The sequence below is a fragment of the Eptatretus burgeri genome, chromosome 1 (genome assembly GCF_056783735.1).
Source record: "Eptatretus burgeri isolate ZD-2024b chromosome 1, Ebu_testis_v1, whole genome shotgun sequence".
NCBI classification, from domain to species: domain Eukaryota; kingdom Metazoa; phylum Chordata; class Myxini; order Myxiniformes; family Myxinidae; genus Eptatretus; species Eptatretus burgeri.
In genome coordinates this window covers 92,399,743-92,424,733 of record NC_140961.1, presented here as the reverse complement: position 1 = coordinate 92,424,733, position 24,991 = coordinate 92,399,743, and the positions used below count along the sequence as shown (strand labels likewise).

At 41.3% G+C, this 24,991-nt stretch overlaps 2 protein-coding genes across 2 annotated transcripts in view; one reads left to right on the top strand and one right to left on the bottom strand.

The window, feature by feature from the left end:
• LOC147034959 (G protein-coupled receptor family C group 6 member A-like) overlaps positions 1 to 24,403 on the bottom strand; it is a 34,550-nt gene extending 10,147 nt beyond the window's left edge. The window contains exons 1-3 of the mRNA XM_085891685.1: positions 24,030 to 24,403; positions 4,905 to 4,958; positions 2,977 to 3,146 (exon numbers count right to left, since the gene is read on the bottom strand). Of these exons, the coding sequence (XP_085747811.1) occupies positions 2,977 to 3,146; positions 4,905 to 4,958; positions 24,030 to 24,350 (545 nt within the window). The 5' untranslated portion in view covers positions 24,351 to 24,403. The remainder of the gene's footprint in view (positions 1 to 2,976; positions 3,147 to 4,904; positions 4,959 to 24,029) is intronic.
• Positions 24,404 to 24,446: 43 nt separating this feature from the next.
• Positions 24,447 to 24,991, top strand: part of LOC147034958 (extracellular calcium-sensing receptor-like) — a 51,704-nt gene continuing 51,159 nt past the window's right edge. Inside the window, exon 1 of the mRNA XM_085891661.1 lies at positions 24,447 to 24,670. The gene's annotated coding sequence lies outside the window, so the exon portion shown is untranslated. The remainder of the gene's footprint in view (positions 24,671 to 24,991) is intronic.

The following is a 24,991-nucleotide window of genomic DNA, read 5'->3' as shown; positions in this document are numbered from 1 at the left end:
ATTTTTAAAACACGACAACCATTGCTGATGTTTTGAGTCTTACTATTTATTATCAGTTGTGTTTATGTTCAGTGTTTGATGCAATGAGTCCTCCCCTACTCGAGTTCATATTTTTTCGATAGACGGCAGCACTTTCCAGACAGCAGTTCAGCGATGGCGACCGAATGAGAATAAATGCGGCCGTCGATGGGTCGAAAATCTTGTTGAAGCCACGTTGTCATCCAATTCCAGCTTAGAAATTTAGTGCATAGTGTTTGTCACATTAAGAAACCCCAGTATATGGGAAATGAGCACATTCCTGCCAGCGGTTTCGGAGGAGAAACGTCAAATTATGCACAGACGTTAACAGAAATAATATATTTTTTAAATAAACCTTTACTTTAAATACAATGTTTGTTGTTACATTTTTTTGTATCAAATTCACCTTCTGAGGTAGTCAGCATGTGCAGAAGAGGGTATATTTTACATTGCACACGCTGTTTTAGAGGAGTGGTATTACGACTCTTGGCGGTGACGGTCTGTAACGACAGACGTAATGACATCAGCGAATGACCAATGATGTCATGACAGGATTATGCCTCTCAGTGGTGACGTCACACGTCGCCATGCAAACAAATGTAAAAATTAGAAAAATCGCCAAAAATTCCCAAACCTGTCCGTCTGGCGTGATCTTACATAGCCCATGCTGTTCATTAGACCACAGAGCACCCGCATGCCGAAAGTGGCGACAATTCGTCAGGCAGTTTTGGAGGAGATACGTCAAATTACACGCAGACATGAACAGAATATATATATATATATATATATATATATATATATATATATATATATATATATATATATATATATATATATATATATATATATATATATATATATATATATATATATACAGTATCTCACAAGAGTGAGGACACCCTTTAGATATAATGAACATATTTTGTTGTAACTTTTTACTTAGATGTATTTTTAACACAAGACTCAAAGAAATGATAGAGTAGACATTCTGTCATACATGTACAGGCCCAAAACATTTATTCTGTGGAAACAATGTGGCATACTGGGCATATCTGTGAAAAGGAGGGGGGGCAACAAAAGTGAGTACAACCTATGTACATTCTCACATTGAAGCGTTATTGTTTTCAGTATTTTGTATGTCCACCATCGTTTTTGAGCACAGCAGCTATTCTACTCGGTATGGTGTTGACCAGTGTTCCACATGTCTTTGTGTGGATCCTGTTCCACTCCTCTGCAATGCCTTCTCAAAGTTGCGTGATGTTGGACACCTTTTGATTCCTCAACCTTACATTTCAGGATGCCCCACAGGTGTTCTATTGGGTTTAGATCAGGTGACATGCTTGACGACTCCAACACATTGACCTTCGACTTCTTCAGAAAGGCAGTTGTCTGCTTGGAACGATGCTTCGGATCGTTATCGTGCTGAAATACAGCTACTCAACCAAATTTTCGCTGGGAGGGTAACATCTTCTCCTTCAGGATGCCACAGTACATCATAGAATCCATGTTTCCCTCGATGAACTTGAGATCTCCAGTACCGGCAGCACTCACGCATCCCCAAACTATGACACCACCACCACCATGCTTGACAGTAGGGATAACACCCTTGTCTTGGTACTGTTCCCCAGGTCGCTGCCAGACACGCTTCACTCCATCAGATCCAAACAAATTGATCTTCGTTTCATCAGACCATAGGACATGTTGCCAGTAGTCCAGGGGCTTGGAGTGATCTGCTTCAGCAAACTGTTTGCAAGCTTTCTTGTGGCTCTGCTTCAGGAGAGGCCTCCGCCTTGGATGATGCCCATGCAACCCAATACTATGTTGTGTGTGATGTATGGTTTTCGCAATAACAGACTGGCCAGAAGCTATAGAAATCTCTTCAGCAATCTTGGCGGCACTTTGTCGTCTGTCTTGGATGACTAGATTCTGAACTTGGCGAACAGTACGTGCAGTCATATTTGCTGGTCGGCCCTGGCGAGCGCAAGTCATTGTTGTACACTTGTTGGAGAACCTCTGGATGACCTTGGCCACAGTGTTGGGGCTTACTTTCAAAGAAGCACTGATCTTCTTGTATCCTTGGCCATCTTTACGTAGGGCAACGATTCGATCTTTTACATCTTTCGAGAGCACTTTACCATGACGAGCCATGCTGCTTTCACAATGGTGATTGGTACAGTATTTCCTCTGCAATTATTTATTCAACAAGCAGATATACAATTACTGCATTGAGTACACTTCTTCACTTTTAACATTCCAGGGAGGTTGCAGCTCTATGGACATTGTGTGTATTGTTTGGTGCATATTTGTACCTTTAACACTCTTTGACTTAAATCTGCAGAAAATGATGAAAATGGAAGCTGTTTTACCATGCTTGACTTACTTCTTGTGCAGACAAGAGCAGGGGTGTACTCACTTTTGTTGCCTCCTCTTTCAGAACTATTCGTAATATGCCACATTGTTTTTATGGAATGGCAGTTATGTGCCTGCATTCATATTGCAGAATGTCTACTGTCATCAACTCCAAGGTTTTGCTTCGAGCGCAGCTGGTTAAAAAGTTACACTGAATTATTTACATATTTGTGAGGGGTGTACTCACTTTGGTGAGATACTGTATATATATATATATATATATATATATATATATATATATATATATATATATATATATATATATATATATATATATAAATAATTGTTTTTAAAAGAAGGTGCTTCCAACGAAAAGTAAACTACATTTACAACGCCAATTCGAAAGACTGCAAAAAATAGGTGGACCTTGAATAACCTTTATATAAGCTGCATATTTTAATTGATTTTTTTTTCCTGAATTTCTATCAAATCCGAGCTTTTAAAGCTTTTTTCTCTGGATTATCATTCATCAAACTTTGCAGGTAAGCAGCAATCGTATAAATGTGACTTTTGGAATAATGGCAAGATAAAACTCATAGTAAACCTTACTGCATGCAGCCAGGAAAGCTTGGAATTCTGTGGAAGAATTCTTGCACATTCAGCACTCCAAAGTGAACAGGAAATAGTCCTCCCAGAATGATGTCACCTTTTGATACCATACTCTTTAGCCCACGTCCAGTGGGGAAGATGCATTCATCATTCACCACAAAAGGCATTTTCTGGTGTACAAGCAATAGTAGGCACATGAGAATCTTTGTCGTGGTGAGAAAATATTCATCAAAAAAACGAATTGATGCATGTGCAGCTGACATTATTCTGCCCTGTGTTGTAAATGTCAACATCAAAGAGAACATCACATTTATAGATAACTTTATCAATTATTGCACATATCTTTTACAAATCATGCAACTCTTCATTAAATGTTATTATATACAACATATTAGTTGAAAGCATCAATATCAATTTCCACACAACAATAAACTGCAGTAATTGATCCAATTATATTAAAAAAAATTTGAAAACTCATTTTAAAATGATACCAATTACATCTAGAAGTTGGAATTTTGAACTTGCAACAAAATGGACATGGTGTATTAAATGTACACAAATTTTGCTCTCTCACAACAAATTTGTCTCATTCATTTTAGTTTGAGAAGTCAATCACTCAACTCAATTTGTTTGAGATGCTTTTGAAGGGCCGCATGAAAAAGAAGTTATATATTTGTAATTAAGAATGGAAAGTTGTGTTTCACAGACACTTTCTTTTGAACTGAATCGTCTGTGTTTTTTTTTTATTGACAAGGCATGATACCATGCATTGATAAGCTTTTTGAGTTATGCTTCACAGGCAGGCATTGGCAACAAAAATCGTGCCATTCATGAGATGCTATATTAATTAAGCTGACGACCTGAATCATATCATTTCTTTCTGCAAGAAAAGGAAATTCTCCAATGTTTTTTGCAAGGAGTAGGTAATTGTTGCTGGCAAATGGCCTAACCCCAAATTGCAACCCTCACTTCGTCCACAAACTCAAACTTTGATGTTTTGACGTTGATACCTCTCACCAACTATGGATCAATGATTGAAAAGGGAAGGCCTCTTTGGACTGGCTAAAAAAACAACACAGGAACGTGGAAAGTGATTTGTTTCACCTCAAAACAGGAGCTGATGGAATTCAAACAAATTTGAACTGAAGGCCACACTTTGTGGAAATTTTTTTTGACACAGAGTCTCGGCTAGTGGAGGACCCAGACTCTGCAAGGTGGTTCTGAGATATTTAAAAGTGAGCGTGAAATCCACACAGTATTATGGATTACCTAAAGGTTCCTTTGTTCACTGCTGTTATGTCAGGGAATGTAGCATATACTCTGAAAATGCTAAAACACTTAAAGGAGAAGAAGAAGATCCCTCCCTCGAGATATTCAGTGAAGCGAAGGGGTTCACACGCATCTTTTTACGATGTCACAGTGACGAGCGAGCGACTTGGTGAGGTGACGTGAACGACAAGGTATTGCGTTCGCAGATCAGTCACCTGCGCTAAACCACACTATGTTTTGTGTTAATTCATGTGGACAAAAATAACAAGAAAAATGCGTGTGTGCGTGTGTGTGCGCGTGTGTGCGCGTGTGTGCGCGTGTGTGCGCGTGTGTGCGCGTGTGTGCGCGTGTGTGCGCGTGTGTGCGCGTGTGTGCGCGTGTGTGCGCGTGTGTGCGTGTCTGTGCGTGTCTGTGCGTGTCTGTGCGTGTCTGTGCGTGTCTGTGCGTGTCTGTGCGTGTCTGTGCGTGTCTGTGCGTGTCTGTGCGTGTCTGTGCGTGTCTGTGCGTGTCTGTGCGTGTCTGTGCGTGTCTGTGCGTGTCTGTGCGTGTCTGTGTGTGTCTGTGTGTGCATTCAGTCCCATGCTATGGTACAGCAGTAATTCGGGGGGGGGGGGATAATAAAAGAGAAAGAGAGAGTGAGAATGATTTCATTCAGTTACCTGTGCGACCCCATCGAATGGTACACAGTTCACTCTGGACGCACTGCACCTCTGCTGAACACAACAAAAAATGCATACATCCCAATCAACTTTGTAAAAATTGGTTGATGGATCAATGTACAAAGTGTGGGCTCCGAGGTGTCATGAGGTGTGACATATATATATATATATATATATATATATATATATATATATATATATATATATATATATATATATTTGAAGATATATACATATTTATGTATAGATACACACATATATGTATAGATACACACATATGTGTATAGATACACACATATATGTATATATATATATATATATATATATATATATATATATATATATATATATATATGTATTATGACGAATCTGGAAACCATGCACACTCAACATTCAGGTCCCAAAGTTAGTTATGCCGGTAAGTACATGTGTAGTCAGATCCCCTTCCTCTTGTGTAGTGGGAGAGTCGAATATGTACGTTGTGATGTTTTTTTCTTATAGTTGGGTTATTACATCTCACCACCTGCCCATCATGCTCCATCACCACTGTTGGCTGCTCGTACCTTGACTTGCTGAGAGGGGGGCCTCGCAGTCCCAGTCCTCGGCTTCTTGTGGTTGGGCAAGTGGTCCAAGACAATGAGCCTGTATGACTTTCATGATGAGAAGTTGCCACCTATTTAGATATGTTCTACATATGTCTCGGAACAGGAAAATTGATGTTGCCAATTTTGGAGCTGTCAAATGGTGGCCATTTTTAATTCCAAAATGGCTGCCATGATCATGCTTTTTTCTTCAATGAATACAATTATTGCTCATATTTTAAAAATAATATCAAAATTTTATCCTATAATATGAGTGAACAATGTCAAGTACTACTTTGCCCATGATAAGTTGAATTATGTTCGACTCATCCCGCTATATCTTATCGATTTGAAGCAATTGGCTGTGTCGGATCCTGAAATATGGGCAGAGTTTGAGCAAGGTAACTGGGTAGTAAACAAAAATACTGTCCCATTTTGTGCCATTGGAGCTGACCATGCTTTGGAACAGGTTAATAGAATGATGAAAGTAGGCGGAGGCCTTGTTGGCATCACTCAATATCCTAATGCTCGCACAAAGTTCTTTCTTGTTGCACCAGAGCTTTCTCATATTGCAAATGAGGCTCGGCAAATGGCTGGTCTAAACTCTGCAGAGAAGAGGCATCATGAGCTCACAGATGCCAAAGCAAGTCAAGATCAACAGAATGTCACTGCCCTGACAAACACAATCAAGAAGTTTGTGGACCCCTTTACTGATGAATATGATGAAGTCATAAATATCGTAACTAAGCCATCATGTCTGAGAAAATTCAGCAAGACATCAGCAGAAGAAACGAGAAAGGACAAGAAATGTTTGCCACATTTGTGTCCGAAAGGATAACAAGCAACAAGTTAAATTTCTGGGCACCCATGAAAAAAATGAAACTCCACACATGGTCATCAAATGCTCAAGCAGTAAAAGTCAAGGATGGAAGTAGATTGAGCTGCGTGAAGACAGAGCCTTATTTGCACGGCTTTTAGTAGTGTCCAAAGCCACATAGATTACACTGAACAACAATAAATTTTTACTGGAGATGTGTAAAGTGATTTAGACTAATTTGGGTACGCTGATTTCAAAAATCATAACCGTTTTGCTGTATCACGTCAGGATTTTCAGTAACAGAAATATTCCCATTGCCTAGAAGTCAGGATTTCAATGAAATTTACAAAAATTCATTTATTCATTTATTTCATCATGAATGCTTCAAAATTATAGAAATTACAGAAAAACTCCACTAGAATGGAATTAAAAACGCTTTAGGCATTTGGCTTTGCATTTGTGCTGCTCTGTGTCAGTTTCACGATGCAGGAACCAGCAGAAATCGCCCATCATGTTCGGGTTGTGCCGCCCTTGGTAACGCGTCTCCATGAGTGAAATCTCTTGGTGGAATCGCTCGCCGTGCTCGTCCGAGACTGCTCCCAAGTTGTCAGGGAAGAAGTTCAGGTGCTGGTGTAGGAAATGGATTTTCAGGGACATCCTGGAGCCAAGTTTCCTGAAGGACTCCAGCAGCTGCTGCACTATTTCTTCATAGTTGTCTGCGCGCTCGTTCCCCAAGAAGTTGTCCGTCACAGCTTTGAAGCTCCTCCACGCTGCCAGCTCTTTGGGGTTTAGAGTTGTCGGAAAAGTTTCGTCCTTCATAATCTGTCGGATTTGCGGTCCAACAAAGACACCAGCCTTGATCTTGGCCTCCGACAAGGTGTTGCCAAACTTTTCCTTGAGGTATAAAAACCCACGCCCATTCAGATCCATTGCCCGTACAAAACTTTTCATCAAGCCGAGCTTTATGTGGAGTGGTGGAAGGAAAACCTTGGCTGGGTCGACAAGGGCGACATGCTTCACGTTGTGTCGACCAGGTACATGCTCTTTTCGCTCTTCCCAATCTTTCTTCGTCCAGTGATTCTTGTCGTCTCTGCTATCCCAGAGACAAAGGAAGCACATGTATTTCGTGTAGCCTGACTGCAGCCCTAACAACAGCGCCACCACTTTCAAGTCTCCGCAGATATGCCAGTTGAAGTCATTGTACTTGATGGAATCAAGCAGCTGCCGCATAGTCTCATAGGTCTCTGTCATGCCGAACGCGTGAGCCAGTGGGACTGATGGTTTCTCGTTGCCATTGTGGAGCAAAACAGCCTTCAAGCTGTTCTTCCCCGAGTCGATGAAGAGGCGCCAGTCTGCAGGATCGTGATCACACCCAAGTTCTTTCAACAGACCGTTGATGTCACTGCAGAATGTCATCGTGTCTTCCATCTCAAAGAACTCAGCCATGTCTCTGTGACGTGCTCTGAACAAGGATATCTTGGTGTTAGGTTCAAGTAGATTCCACTGCTGCAGCCTTGATCCAAGCAGCTCTGCCTTCGCCTTTGACAGCGAGAGATCTCTTACAAGATCATTTAAGTCTCCCTGGTTCAGAAGGTGTGATTCTTGAGTGTCGGGTTCAAAAGGTTCATCATCACCATTCTCTTCACCACTGCTTACAGCTATGTTCTGATCAGCTGGAGGTGTTGGAACGGGGTTCTCGTCATCATGAGGCACAGGTTTACGAGCAGAGACGCAGTCAGCGTACTTGATGTGACCTTTAGTCTTCTTGTTGAAGCCGGCGATGCTTGTGCAGCAGAAATAACAATCATCATGATGATTCTGCGGCTCACGCCATATCATGGGCACCGCAAATGGCATGCTCGCGCGCTTGCCCACCAACCACTGAGTCAAGGTTGTGTGACAGCTTGTGCAGCAGATGTGTGGTGCCCAGCTCTGTTCTTGGTCCCCCACCTTACACCCGAAGTAGTGAAAGTAGGCGGCCTTCATTTTCACTGCTGTAGATATACTTCGCTGTTGATCTTTTTTGGTATACTGACCACAGACATAACAGAAGTTGTCAGGATGATTGGTACAGGAACGCCTACTCATCTTTATCTGAAAGAAAGAAATATAACACAAGTTAACAACAATTGTACGAAATAGACATGTTAAAGACATATGTAAATTTCATTGAAATCCTGACTTCTAGGCAATGGGAATATTTCTGTTACTGAAAATCCTGACGTGATACAGCAAAACGGTTATGATCTTTGAAATCAGCGTACCCAAATTAGTCTTAATCACTTTACACATCTCCAGTAAAAAAAAATTTTTGAAATTTGTTGTTCAGTGTTATCTGCAGCACAACATCGGGATGTATGAATTCTCTGTAGTACCCAGAGCACTCTTTGCACCAGATGGATAACTTCTCCACACTTCCTCCAAGAGTGATCTGATGCATCTCCTTGAAGCACTACCTGGAGACACATCTATGGTGGAGACTTTACCTGATCCTTCTTTACCTGCAGCAACAGTAATAAACAAGTCTTCTACTGTTCCTGATGATAATGTGCTTGAGGATATGGATTCCAATTCTGCTCCAGGAGTCCTACTTGAGCCTTGCCAACATGTGTCAATAGTCGATAGTATGGCTGATCTACAGGCACTGGACAAACTGGGGTGGGTGAAAACATGTTCTCAATTGGCTTCTCACTTCATTGAATGTTTCTAAGGGAAGTATAATACTTACAATGAAGTACACCTAGTGTTCGATCGCTATGATTTTGGTGACATTTCCCTTAAAGCATCAACACGTGAAAGGCGACTAGCAGGTAAACAAGGCTGTGGCCTATCACATAATAGACTCAACATCAATTAACACCAGTAAGCGGAATCTCCTTGCACATGTGAAGACCATGGATGAGTTGACGACTTATTTAGCAGAGAAGATTCTGCAGCATGCTGCTTTGAACAGAAAGTGTGTTGTAGTTGCATGGCGTGACAGAGCAGAAATTTCACAGAGGAGCATTGACTTGTTAAGTTGTTCCCAAGAAGAGGCAGATACCAAGCTCATGCTACATGCTGTTGATGCCACCAACAACGGTCCTCCCTTATTGAGAATCTATTCTCCTGATACGGATGTCTTGGTTCTGGCTATTAGGCGCTATCCAAATCTTACAGCAGACACTATAATGGTAACTGGTGCAGGAAACAACCAGAGAGTAATCAAACTTGGACCAATACATAAAACTTTGGGGCCATCAAAAGCAGCAGCACTTCCTGGATTCCATGCATTGTCTGGGGCAGATATTACCGGAAAGTTTGCAGGCAAAGGCAAGATAACATGCTGGAAGGTTTTAGATCATTTGGATGACAACCATGACATCGTTGTGGCATTGTCCCAACTTGGTGTGACAGGCACTATCTCAGAAGCAACAAGTGCTGCTATTGAAGCTTATGTATGTCAGCTCTATCTTCCTAGAACAAAAATAACAAACGTTGCAGATGCAAGATGGTGGCTCTTTAAGCGGAAACAAGCCCAAGCAGAGAATCTTCCCCCAACTAAATCTGCACTCACACATGCCATTGCCAGAGCACATTATCAAGCCATGATATGGTATAATGACATTGTTGCATTTCCTGAAATACCATCCCCAGAGAACTATGGCTGGAACTTGGTAGATGGAATTTTCATACCAGTGATGACACATTTGCCGCAAGCTCCAGATGCCGTCACACAGTTCGTGAAATGCGGATGTGGTCGGACCCGGTGTTCCAGTCACCAATGCAAGTGTAAAAAGAATGGACTATTTTGCACAGAATTTTGTACATGCTGTGAAGGGGAAGAACTTTGCGACAATGCTCCTTCCAACCCCGAAGTTGATTCTGACAATGAAGAGAACAGTGATGATGATGATGATGATGATGTTTAATACAGCTATGAAAGTAGCAAACTTGCAACAAGTTCATGTCGCTCCATTCTACATGGTTAAGACTGCATTTGCTGGACATGCAGTTGCAAGGTGTGTAGTAGATGTGGGTGTGGCTATTGTATCTGGGGTATGTGGGGTGTGTGCTGGTACTGCGAGCACATGATACTGCACCTCATAAATTTGTTATCCTCTGAAATGGATATTTAAATATTGTAGCTTGTAGAGTTAAAGTCTACAAATTAAGTCCATAGAAGTGACTGTGTTTATCGTTTTATATACGAGCTAAGGTGTATATCTGAGTACCAGTTGCTTAGGTGAGTGTCTTACTGCGCAAAAAAAGTTTGAGAAAAATACCGTCAGGTGTCATTTTTAGATAACACTTGTTACCACAATATTTAAAGGGGGATGGTCCGATTTCATCACATGCAGTTTTCACATTGATTGAATGGCTTTAACCCTCCACCCCACGTGTGAAGTTTCATGCTGGTATTTCAATCGTTTTGACAAGAGAGCTAAAAATGTGCATTTGCAAGCCCCATAGAATACTGTGGTTCAACTAATTGGTTGAACAATAGTAAGCAAGTTTTGGTGTACAAAATCCAAACTATACATCTTGCAGCCCTACAATTTCACAGGGTCAATGAGAAGAATAGCAGCTTTCTTCTCATATCAACATTTATACCACGTCCGGTTAAATCTGGGGGTCAATGTTAGGATGAAGCTGTTGATCGGAACATGGCCCTTAAATTTTAATGCAATTTGTAACTTTTTGGTGGCCATTTTGAATTTCAGGATGGGTGATATTGTATGTAATTTGAACAAAATATTACTTACATTGATTTTGAAGTGTTAACAATGAAAACCTATCATTTTGCTTTCAAAATTGAGGTAAAATACTTTCATTGAAACTAACCAAGCGAAAAATAGTGGCAAAACTTTGGCCATTTTGAAATACAAGATGGCTGCCATCCACCACACTTCCAAAAATGGCAACATTAATTTTCATGTACTTTGGTACCCAGATAATGAATTAAAATAGGTGGCACCTTCTCATCATGAAAATCCTACATGTGTCCACTTCCCCCCCCACCCCCCCACTATTCCACGAACGTTCCACACTCAATCATGACTTCACCACCATCCACCTTCCTCAAACACGCATTGGGGGGGGGGGGCAGGGACGGCTTTCTCCGTGCATGGCGGAATCCCCGCCCAGGAAGGCTGTGCCCGTAGGATCCTGGCCAATTCGAGGCGAAGAGCGAGGTGTGCTGACCAAGGCCCCTCCCCACTGAGGGAGGTCCATAAATTCCAGAACACTCTCTGAGACGTTGTTGTTGGGTTGCACGAAAGTGCTGAGAGGTTCTTAAGGGTTTTTGGTGTTACGAAGGGGTGGTTACGAGGGGCGATTACGAAGAGTGGTCACAGGAGGTCTACGTTGCTGTTAGAAAGGGGTTTTTTTGCCGTCACGAGGGTTGAGCAGAGGGCCAGAGGCGGCGAATGTGTCTATGCTGGCCCTCTACAAGGAAGGACAGAGCGGCCCTGACCCTCCTTCCTCTGTGACCCCGATTATTCACCACCCGAACTCCGCCATGGGCATCGACTCCCCCACGTGCGAGTGGGGATCGGACCAACGACCTTTGTAATGTGCCGCATCGCGGAGCACGCCCTCCCTTCGGCGATCAGGTACCCACCGAACTCTGACTGCCAGCTCGTCTCTCTCTATCTCATCGGCTGGAGGGTCCAATAAAGAACTGCGGGGTTTCTTTTCTTTTTGTGTGTGTGTGTGTGTGTGTGTGTGTGTGTGTGTGTGTGTGTGTGTGTGTGTGTGTGTGTGTGTGTGTGTGTGTGTGTGTGTGTGTGTGTGTGTCTGCGTGTGGGCCCATCTTTAATTAGAACTGTATAAGTGTTTTTTGGTCATTGTAAATACTTCTTGAATATTCGCTTTAAGTCTCAATTCTCTTGCCTTTGTCTTTTACTGAAAAATAAATTATTAGAAATGTTCCCAGCTCGTTTCCGTGCTTTCTTTATTTGGTCCAGCATGGTCCGGGTCCAAGTTCAAATGGGTTTCATCCCCGATAATCCGTTAATCCTAGCCGGCACGGCTTTGGCAGTTTCCGCTCGGCTGCCACTGAGCTGGAGTTGGTAGTCACTAGTTGGAACTCTACCGCAGTCGTTGGAGTGACCCTGGTTCGAGAAAGATGTGCCGAGGGTGTGAATCCCCAGTAGCTAAGACTGCGTGGTTATTTTGGTATTTTGGGATCTAGACAATTAACCCTACGCCACACGGTCGAGATATTAGTGTTTCACGGTCGATTAATAGACCTGCTGACTTCGGAGTTGTCTGGAGCGATGGCCTATAAATTCCGGGGAGTCTGGTGGGAGATGGTGTAAACTTCCCCACCTAACGGTCGTTCTCAACACCGAACCCCGGCCCATAACAATATGTATATATTGTTGTGGATCTAAGAACCGCATGCAGCCAACATACAGTGGTCCTAAGACAGTTATTCCATTAATATATACTGAAACGCAAAAGAAACTTACCACTTGTTTGAAATGTAATAAAATTGTAACAGTTCGAAATATAACAAACCAACAATTGCTAATTGAAACATTGGCATTTTATTGATGACATGTCAAGTTTTTGACCAAGATACACCATCTCATAAGTTTGTTCTACAGTACAGAACAGCACAGGGTGCAATGTCAGTCCTCTTTCAATAGAGTGTGTGACCACCATTGTTTTGGATACAGGCAGTGCATCATCGGCGCATACTGCCAACCAGTCTTTGGATGGATTGCTGCTGGATTCTGTCCCACTCAGTCCTCAATGTCTATAGCCATCTGACTTAGGACCATCTGCCTGTCCTGCCTTGCAGTGGTGACTCTTGGCCTCCCTGATCGAGGTCTGTCATCTGCAGAGTTGTGGAGGGTGTCTCTGTCCACCAGAGCCGAAATCGTCTGGTGTGAACAGCCAAGGCGACGTTACACCTCACGGTCACTCAATCCGCTTTGCAGTATGCCCAAGGCACACTGCCGTTGATCCCTTGACAATCGTGGCATGTTGATTGAAATGCCAATTTTGCACTGGCATTTTTAAAGCCAATATCAAGACATCACGTGCAGCTCATTAAAATCATCCCGTACCCCTTGGCTAATCATTGACAGTCAAAACGGCTGTTCAACAGCTGTGCTATGAAGTGACCATTGAAGGTTCAAGTGACCATTCCTGACCGTTTTGTCTGACAGTGAGGACACTATTGTCTACAAATAAGTTCACACATTTACTACACGCAGTATTATTGTTGATATTTGAGGGTTTAAAAGGTAGTAAGTTTCTTTTGCATTTCAGTATATGTTTAGATAGTCCCTTCCCTTGTCTCTCGCAGGACAACAGGACGTGCGTTGCGGGGATCTCAAAGGTAGGTTTGCTTACATCACGAACTTCATTTTACTCTTCTTTTCTGCTTATTTCTGAGGTAAATCTGAATTTGGGTCCTCGCGGAGGCCACCACATGCAGCATGTGCATGGCTGTGGGAGGGGAATAGAAAGGCCGCAACCGCACCGCACGAGCATTAACAGCACATTCTCAAGCGATCCCTCAACCCAACTTTTGTGACGAGTTATACAATATGCTCGGCAGCTCGAGATTTTGGACTCGATTTTCCGATGATCTTGTACGAGATTGCAGGTTGCATTGAAAAGGCATACGAATGAATATCTCTTAAAGAGGCTGCATGGATGGTGTTTTTCACAACACAGAAGCAAATGACCCCAATATCGGCGAGAGCATGGCTAGTACCTTGGTGTCAATAGCTACATCTTCAGAGGCCGATAATAGAAAAACAACAACCACGCCATGATTTATGGGACACAGTTGTGCATGATACACGTGGTGTGTTGCTTTCGACACATTTCTGGGTTTCATTATATCGACATTCTCTTTTCCCTCCATTTCTCCATCTGACACATTTCGATATCCTTTTTCATTCGAAACCTCCATAAAATTATAAAACCGATCATTCCCCCTCAATTTCTGACACATCAGTGTTGGCCCAGCTCACACGATTGCAGAATCTGGGAAATGCGAGTGCTGACCACGTGAGCCATGGCAGATCCGCACGCACTGTATTCAATGTGCTCAAAGGCAGACCAGTGCTGAGCTTGTGACACCTTATTGGACACATCTTACCATCTGTGCACGGCTTTGCCATAACATGTTACCTTCTCACCTCTGCGGCCAGTGAAACTGCGATCGGGTAGAGGCATGTTGTACAGCTCGGGCCACGTGGCACATCATGGAGCAGGCACATTGACCATCGCTGTTCGGGGGTGCCCGCACAGGCATGTGGGACCGACCCCACCATCGGCTGGTTGTCAGGGCATGGCCCAGGGGTTCTTGCAAGGCAATTCATGACACAGAGTTCGGTGTGGGCGTTTCATATCATGTCGTGAAGTCAGAGCGAGACATTTTTACGGCTCGGGTCACCTGGATGGAAGTGGAATGAAGCGGTTTCTGGCCATCGTGGCTGGGCCGCGCGGGGGGGGGGGGGGTCGGGGCCAATCAGAGCGCCCGATTCGGGTGACGACATCGCTTTGGGGTGGCCCCCCGCCCCACGGAGCTAATAATGGTCCGAGCGGGGCCTTCGCTCACTCTCCTCCTTGCCTAGTCTCTCACAAGCCTGGACTCTACCCACACACTTGATCCCACCTACCACTCCGTACACGCGCTCTCGATTCGGCATTCTCCACCCTAGTCCCTCCTTCACGCCCGACTACGCTTTTCACGGGTTGCTATGAAGCGAGAGATGTATACATTCCTACACACAAAATGGTACACATTACTTCGTCATCGCGCTCCTTTTTGACACATCTCCCCCCCTGCCGGGGGATGGACTTCGCCCCCTTTCATGTCATCATTTCTTTAATCAAATTGAATAGTCATTATAAGAGTGTTTTATTTTCAGGAATAACTTAATTTTTCATAAATTAAAAATAATGCAGCAGTAGCTCATTAAACCCCACCCCTCTGTACATAACATCATCCATAAATTGGGATCATACTATGTGCTGAGCATTGGTGCTGCCAAAGCAGTCTGCCTTGGCTACTAGGCACAATCCTGGATGGGTCACCACTCAAACACAGGATACCAGCAAGCTGGTATTCATTTTGCCAACCTCAAAAGGATGACAGGCAGAGCTATCCACGCCTGGTATTAATTCAACAGTCGAGTTGGATTTGAACTCAAGATTCTATCATCCCAAGCCCAACTTGACCATTAAGCAAACACCAGGCATATATAATATCCTTGGGATATTCGTGAATTTGGATGCTTGTTTCCAAGATGTAGCAAGTTTTATGTTTTGTTTGCTCCTCACATTTTACATAGTCTTTCCAAATTCAACATTATTTATGATTTTATGAAAGTATGATATTTATTTTACGAAATTTCTCCAAATAATTTGAAGCAAGCTGTTTTCTTTTTGTGTCAAAATGAGTCAGTCTTTTAGTTCTACAGTTAGGGTTAGAACTTGAGACAGTTAGGTTAGGATATTATATATCTTTGAACTTGAGTTCATCGGTGAACTTGAGCACCAAACTATAAAATAGAACTTGAGACAGTTAGGAACTGTCTTGAGAACCAAGCTCCCTTGTCTGAAGCAAAAATGCGACTCCCTTCCTGTGAGGAATACACCAGAAAAAACCCATCTTTCCCTCATTTCCGTGATGTCATCAACTTGTCCTATTTATTGCCAACCGTGAACTTTGGCTTGTTTCATTCAGAGAATGTAGTATTCAGAGGAGTACTCCAACTTTGCATATCAATCTTTTTCACAAGGGGAGAGGTGAGATCCTTAAACCGATTCATTATTTGTTGTTTTATACATAATTAAATCACAATACGACTAATGATTATTGTATTTTTTTCTGTCAGGTTGTCCCCAATAACGTCGTTGATAACTGATGTTGGAAATGAAGCCAACAAATATCATGAAGAATGGCAGAATGTGGTTGAAATCCTTATCGATCTTCAAGCATTCCGAAGAGAATTAAATGTCATCATGTCTCAGTGGTTGGAAGACCTTTCACGCCGCATGATGTTGGATAAGTCAAAAGAAAGGTGAGAAGTCATCCCCCTGTCTCTATCTGTCTGTGTCTGTCTGTCTCTGTCTCTCTCTCTCTCTTTTGGTGTCTCTCTGCCTCTTTCTGTCTCTTTCTGTCTCCCTTTGTCTCCTCCCCCCCCACTATACACAAACTTTATAGGCATTAGACAACTTGGTGTTAATTTTTTCCTTATTTGAACCACGGAGTGCTGACTCATTTTCAATTTTCTTTTCAGTTTAAACGTCTGTCTGGATGAACCTGGCACAAAACTCAATCTTCTGGAGATAAATGTTTTATTTATGATTTTATTAATATTATGATATAATCATCTTTATATACCCAAATTGTTCTTCCCTCTGTTTTGAACAGAATATATTTACTGTGTCAAAATTCCAAACCATTAGACTGCTGCAAAATAAGATTTTGTTCAATGTTTTGAAACTTGTTTAATTATATATGCTTTGCTTACAATTATTTAATTATTAATTACAAAAAAAAAAGAATAAAGGAGGTGTAAAGTAGAGGGGGGAGGAGGGGTGGGGCAGTGTTAGGGTTGGGGGGGGCAGGTGCGCTCCCCCAACGAACCACCACACCCTTCATCCCACCACCTCCCCTCCCCGTGTGTGTGTGTGGGGAAGGGTGGGGGGTGGAATGAGGGGGTGTGGTGGGTCAAATGAGGGGTGCACAAGGGGAAGGGGAGGGTGGGATGAATGTGTGGGGTTTGTGTGGGTGGGCCTTCTGTTGGTGGAGCATGCATGGGTGTGGCTTGTGTGGGCGGAGTCAAAAAGGTGTGGAGCCAAAAAGGGGCATTGTCAAAAAAGGTGGTGGAGTCAATTTTTGAAGTTTTTTTGTTTTCAATTTATCATCTTTGTCTTTTGTAATTCCTGTGAATAAAATGAACCTAAAATCTCTTCCCCCTCTAAATTATATACCTTGGAAGTCCAAGGAACTGTATCTATTACATCAACAATTTTTAAAAGTTCATTAATCCTTCACTTAGAATAACCTTTTTCAAAATGAGATTTCTACCTGTATATTCTTATTATATCAACAACTTTGAACTTAGGCTTTATGACATTAATCTCTTTTTCACATTCTAATTTTGTAAATGTTTTTGATGGTTTGGTCTTCGTTGAGGTATGAATCATATCGTTGTACAAATATACAATGTCCTGAATTAAAGATAACCGTGGTTGAGAACAGTGTTGAGGGAATTTTTTTTTATATAGTCTCTCTTTTAATATAAGGTGTGATTGAAACACTCAATAACAACTGCTTTTCCTTCATTAAAGGTGTTGTACAATGTAATGCTGTTATTTTAAAGAAAATTCATAAAGGTTTTATTGTAGAACTCTGTACCTCACCAGTCCCTAATTTTTTAGGTTTTTTTCTTGCTTTTATTAAATATCTGTTGGAAGGCAAACATAAGAGTGCTACCTGTTTTGTTTTTCAAAGGGACAACCCAGGCATATCTACTCCTCAAATCAATAATGCTTAAAGCATACTTGTACCCCTTGTATCGAGTTCAATCAAATCAGTGGACCACATATAATCAACTTCTTTGGAATAAATCTTCCTTCTATTAAACTTTGTGATTATTGGTTTATGTAATTCATCAGATAATTGCTCTTCAATCTTAATGACATCATTAGAGCCTATAAGTTTTCTGAATTTCCAAGCCCAAGTTTCAATTTAGCACTGATCATCTTCTTCACGATGAACCGATAAAATTTTTCTCTCAAGGTTGCATTTTGTTTCAAAGATAAATTATACAACATTTCTCGATCTGCTTCGTGTTTTTCTTCCAAAGTCGTGCTCTTTCCATTATAAGAATTTCCACAGAAAGAATACCCTGGAAGATGTAATTCCCCTGGTATTCCAGTAGTTGTAAATTTACTTCCTGATAAAAACTTTTGTATATCTCCTCCTCGTTTGTGTTTGGAGATAAATTGATTTTTTTTTGAACCACACACCGAACATATACCTTTTTGTATAACCCTGTTATTATTACTTTTATTATATGAAATATTTTTAGTATTAGTTTTCTTTTCACATTTGAGACAATAACTCATTTATTTATTTGAAATATTCCTGCAGAGTGCAAAAACCTTTTTAGTTTCCAAGATGCACATTTGAATCTTAATTTTTAAAACATAAAGAATCCTCAGAAATGTCTCCACTCTCTCCTCCATTTATTGAAGAAAAAAAAATGTTAAACTTTAATCAAAGTCAATTTCACCAACATCATCAATAATATAATCTTTCCCTTCTTTATCTCCACTTTCTCGTTTAAATCTTATTCCTGAAATCGATGTTAATACTCTTGACACATATTTTTACAAGACTTGTCAATTCTTATTTTTCCTCTTCAGTGTGTTGAGATCGATTTATTTTCTGTAATACCTCCAATCTTTTTTAAATCTCACTGTTTCCATATTTCTATATTTATTCATTCTTTCTTTCCTCCCTCTCTCTTTCTTTCCTCCTTCTCTCTCTTTTCCCTCTCCTCCTTCTCTGTCTTCTCCCTCTCCTCCTCTCTTGCCTCAGTTTCTTCAACTCCTTCCTCATCCCTTACTATCCTTAAACCACTTTCACCCCATACAATGTCATACATTTATTCATCTGCATTTCTTGATATTCTTTCACCCCAAATTTTTTTTTTTTTACAACAGAAAACCAATACAATTTCTTCTGAAAGAGCCTTGTGTTTTCTCAACTTTAAAATTGTTTCATTATTTAACATTTTAGTTAAATGCAAACTTGTTGGTTTTGTAACATCAGTATAAAGATAATCTTTCATTGAAAATTCCCCCATTCTTATGTTGTGGAACATATTTATAAAAATACCAAATAACTTTTTCTTGTAGGTATGCTTGGACATGGAAATGATAATGTTATTGAAGCCTTCTTGCTGTCATTTATGTATCAGTAATACAAGACAGATTAATATGACAGTTAATAACTCCCCATCTTCCCACAGCTAAATCCGTTTGTATTCCCTTACTTTCTATCTATAATCCTCTTCTTTGTGTTTTCATGATATAAACTATGGCAAAACCATTATTGATTCTAGCCTTATTAAAAAAATCATTTGTTGTTTGCTATTTGTCCTCCCACACTCCCATTCTCGGCACCAGGTGGGTAATATTCTTCCTTACGAGACTGATTTAATTCTTCCAGGTCTTCCAGGTTTATTTTAAATGACCAATTATACCCTAAATCATTCATGTCATATCTCCAATGTTCCATTCTCATACAAACGATACGCCCTTCTTTATAAAATTATATTTTCATTGGATCTGTCAATTCTGTATTACCGGAGATAAAAATCAACACTTCTGTATCTTTGGAATACACAGCCGTTTTAAATAAGGATATATATTGTGATAAATCACTTAATCTCACCAAGTCATTATCATCAGTCGGGCTTGTATAATATATTAATTTATAAGCATTTTACATGTTAATTTTTTTGCTATACCATATGTCTGTCATTCAGCCTGTGCCTTTGTGTTATAATTTGATAAATTAATATCCAGTTCTTTGGATACACCAAAGGTAGAACCATCTTTTCCAAAATGTGATTACATTAGATTAAAAATATAATCATAAAAAATTTTATTTTTGTTGTTTAAATAACACATAGAAACATAATTGACCACAACAATGGAATTTAATTATTGGACTTGAAATGTTTGATAAACACCATTCTGTAAGAATTTCATGATTTCAACAGGTGGTGGAAGACCATAACTATCAAAATAATATTTAACCTGATTGTTATAAAAAACAAACCCAATGAGAACCGTTTCCATTTTTATCTTCTAAATTCATAATAATATTATTTGTATATAAAGACAAGTTTGTTTACTCTCTCTCTCACACATATAACCACATTATCAATTTCTAATTTCTTACAATATTTTACAAGTTCTAAACTTGATGTTGCATTCTTTCCAAATTCTTTAAACCACTCATCAATGCTCATCTATTTATGATAAAGATATAATCCATTACCCCATTTAGTTAACTTTACACCTGCTTGTGTGATAGAAGAAAGCATATCGCCAACTAATAATCTCGCTTTATCAGGTTGGCTTTCAAGTTTTTCAGCAAATTCTACAACAACACCACTTCCACTAATTTGTTTCTCCAACTCTTTAGTCTTTCCAACTCTTTTTAAGCCTGTATTTTAGCCTTCCTTTCAGAGCAGTTTTAACCGCTGCTGAAATACCACCTGTCAATGCTCCATCCACACTTGAACCAGCAAATAAAGGAAATAAAAATGGAAGAAATCCTCTGCTCGTCTCTCTTATTGAATATTTCTTCAACCTTGGTTTTGACATTTTAATTTTAAGTGAGCCAGTATCGTTCACGATCTTCACCTGTTCTCTTTTGAGCAAAACATCAATTCTTACTGCTCCTTTTCTCTGAATTGTATTAACATTAATCATACAAGGCTTTTGATTTTTTATACGAGATGATAGTTTATCAAGATTGATTTGATTAACATATACCCCAGTTGGAACTGCACGACTCATTTATTTATCAAAAAATGAGAGAATTATCATAACTCCATTATCTGCATTCATCTGTAATTCTGTTTCTTCGAAAAGCAAAATAGTATAAGCTATAGTATAGCAAAAATTGATACATGTATCAACTTCTTCACTCTCTCCTCTTTCAATGTATAGGGAAGTATCCACTCAATTAGACTTTATAGTTTCCTTTTGAGCGCATAGGTCAATCGTGAAGATTGTATACAGGCTGTTAAATGCTGCCATATCCAAAATAGGTTCTTTATTTCCATTGTTTTCACACACCTTTTGGTAAGACTTGCATGCTTCAGCATAATCATTTTTTCCCAATTTCCAATCTATGTCGTGGATAAAATGATCGATCTAGAGAAACCTGAAGTTGTTTCACCTTAGCATTATCACTCAAAGCATTATTCTTATCAGTAGCAGTAACTCCTTCTTGTTTCTTAAAAATGAGCCACAGGTATTGTGGATTTCCTTCCAGAACACCCAAATTCCATATGTAAGTGGTTTGGTTCAGTTTAACGTGTTGACATATTATTTTAAGGTACAACCGTCTATAAGCAATATATAAATATTGCGCTATAACAGTCTATAAGCAATTATTAATGTGCAATAACTAAAGGCCCGGTCACACCTTGACGTTTTAGCAAACGTATGCCGATTTTTGAATTTTTTTTCTAAAACGCTGGCACACGTTGAATACGTTATGGGTAAGTTTTGATAACATTGAGAGCACGTGAAAAACACTGCCATACGTCGTTGTACGCTGGCTTTATACGTTGTACTTTTTGGTTGTCCTCAAATTTTTTCATGCTTGAAATTTCAAGACGTATGCCGGCGTATGACTCACACGTTCCGCTACGCTGGCCACAAGTTGTATGCACAGTCTGCGATCGTTGACAGACGTCAACAAATGCTACTTGTAAGTTAATCATAAGTTGAGACACGCCGAGGTAATGTTTAGCGTACTCAAAACTTATTTCGAACCTATGATTAACGTGTTGTTGGCACGTTACGCGATCGTTGCCACACGTCGACAGACGTTACTTTCAAGTTACTCATAGGCTGAAAGACGTCGGTATAATGGATCGTCCTTGCGTCAGCGTCCACGGCCACGGCCAGGACACTTATTTGCAGCATTCTTCAAACTTTTCTTCAGCATGACGAGGATGTTCACACTTCGATGTCTAGCTTGGCTATGATTCCAATTGTCCATCGGCAGCGTCTATTTAAAAGAGTCGAGTTTGAGCGTTTTAACACGTTCAGAAGAAACGCTTCAAATTTCAATACCCCAGCATCAAAAAACAAAGGCGAGTGACAGCAATTTAAATCGTTCATTGTAAACAATGAAAATAGCTGAGTGGTACCATTTAAAAGTCGTTGAGTGTAAAAAAATTGAATTGTTGAGTGCAAGCGTCTACTTTCAATAGTGGGGTTTGAGCGATTTAGCACGTTTAATAGAAATGATTAAAATTTCCGAGCGCCAGCGTCAAAAAACAAAGGCGAGTGACAGCAATTTAAATCATTCATTGTAAACAATGAAAATAGCTGAGTGGTACCGTTTAAAAGTCGTTGAGTGTAAAAAAAAAATCCAATTGTTTAGCGCAAGCGTCTACTTTCAATAGTGGAGATGCAGCCATTTAAATCGTTGAGTGGCAGCCTATGAATAGTAAACCCCAAGTTACCGGCAAAGATAAACTGCCGCACAATATGGATAAGTTATGCTATCGTTGGGCATAGTTTGTGAACGCCGGCTACACGATAATTATTCGTTGGTATATCGTATCTATAAGTAATCAAAGCGCTCTATGCACATTATTAGTTCATTGTGCATTTGTCCAACCCGTTATGAATAGACCTAAATCGTAAAAACAAGCTATAGCTCATTGTTGAAAAAGCCCCATAAAAAATTAGCCGCGAAGAACTTCGAACAATGGTGAAAAGATGTCTCCTACCCGTGGATACGCGGACGCAAGGACGATCCATCATAACCCACACCCTCCCCCTCACACTCACCTACTACTGCCAACATGAACAAACTACTACTAATACTAATACTCATACTGATACTGATACTGTTATTGCTGACATTGACATCGACTCAAAAAGGACTCGATAACACTGTTGGGTTCCCCTTTTATGAGCAGCATTTTTATATACCAATTCCCAAAACCGCTGGGAACACGTCTTTATATGGCAGTTGTAAGCTAGAACCAGGTTCATTTATTTTTTTTTGTCGACCGGAAGACGTCATTGGAATACGTCTACATACGTCAATGTGTGTTGGGACTATGTAAAGAATTGGTTTAAAGCACGTCAAATATAAGTTAGAAATAAGTTTCGCGTAAAAAAGACATTACCGCGACGTGTTTCGACTTACGAGTAGCTCATAAGTAGCGTTTGTGGACGTGTGTAAAACTTATCCCCATCGCATGCGGAACGTGTGTCATACGCCAAGTACGTCCAAAAATTTTGAACATGTTTAAAATTTATTGACGTACTCTACTTACTACGACGTATGATAGCGTACTTTAGCGTTCTACTCAGGTATACCAAACTTACTCATACCGTATTTGACGTGCCCCAACGTTTTAGACACATTTTTCTTAGGTCGGCATACGCTGGCGAGATCGCCAAGGTGTGACCGCGATGTTGTCACTTCCATTTCTACGGTAGTTATGATTCGAATCGTTGTGCGTCAGCCTTTTAATAGGCTATGTCACGACATCGTCGGCGATGCGTGCAACGCGCTATGCCTAAGTTAGACTATCGTTGGGCATCGGTTGTGTAGGCCGACAACAGGTTCAGCATTCGTTGGTATAAGTTGTCTATAACACAACGAAACGTTCTGTGTCCGTTACCAATGCGTTATACACAAGACAAAGTCGCTATGAATACGTCCGAATCTTTAAAAAACAACAACAAAAGTTCAACGTAAACCAGCGTTTTACATACATTTTAATTTGTTGCCATCGCTGGCTAAAACGTCAAGGTGTGACCGGGCCTTTACACAGTTTTACTTACGGGACTCGACGCAACAACATTCATTCGAAAGAAAAGCAGGAAAAAGACCCCATCAAAGGCAATGGGGTCAGACTGGACCTCTAGGGTCTTTATGGCGTGGGACTTGGCAGACCGAACGAGTCCCACGAGACCGTTGCAGGTTACCTGCACCCTCGTGGTGTCTGGCTTGGGCGACCCGCGACGTCCCGTCCCCACAGCAGCTTGTGTAGCCGCGGTCGAGCTCGGGCCTTCCGTGTGGCATGCGAGCTCTCTCCGGCTCTCTCCACACGAACGCGCTTGGGCGACCCGCGATGCTCCTTCCCTACGGCAGCTTGCGTAGCCGCGGTCGAGCTCAGGCCTTTCGAGTAGCAGGTGAGCTCTCTCCGGCTCTCTCCACACAAACGTGCAGTTTGCGCGACACACTAGGCAAGGCTGCGCCTCCAGCTCGCGTCTCCTTCGCAACGCCCGGACTTCCACGCAGCTCATTGGCTTCTGGCTTCCTCCCGACTCCCGACCTCTCCAGACTGACTTAGACCGACCGATCGACCCGACCCGACCCGACCCGACCCGACTCGACGTGACCCGACTCGAATGCGACCTTTGCGCTCTGCTCCTCCTTTTATAGGGCTGGTGAGACGCGGTTTGGCCTCCGATCCTCGACCTCTGACCTCTGCGCGGAAAGCGGACGTGCGCGAGATCACCAAGCTTGATCCAATGAGCAAACGTCCCGCGTCGGCCTGCAGCGACGCCGCTCGATGCGGACTCGCCGCGGCTGGCGCAAAGATGGCGTCATTTCAGAGACGAAGGTGAGGCGATGTTTGTGGTTTGGAGATGTTGACGGTTGCTGGCGAAGTGGTGAGGATGGCGTGGTTTGGTGAGAGGCAGGTGTGGTTGTGGTGGTGGAAGGCGGTTGTTGAGAAAGATGTTGGTGGTGGTGGTGGTTGTTGTAAAGCGGTTGTTGAGAAAGATGTTGGTGGTGGACGTTGTTGGTCCAAAATAACGATAGTAAAGAATAACGGCTAACTCAAAGATCACAGTCCGGTTAACATGAATAGTTCCCTTTAAACAAGTTCCCTAAATCTATCTGGACTGATCTTGGGACCTTTATGGTGTTCTGTGAATTTCCT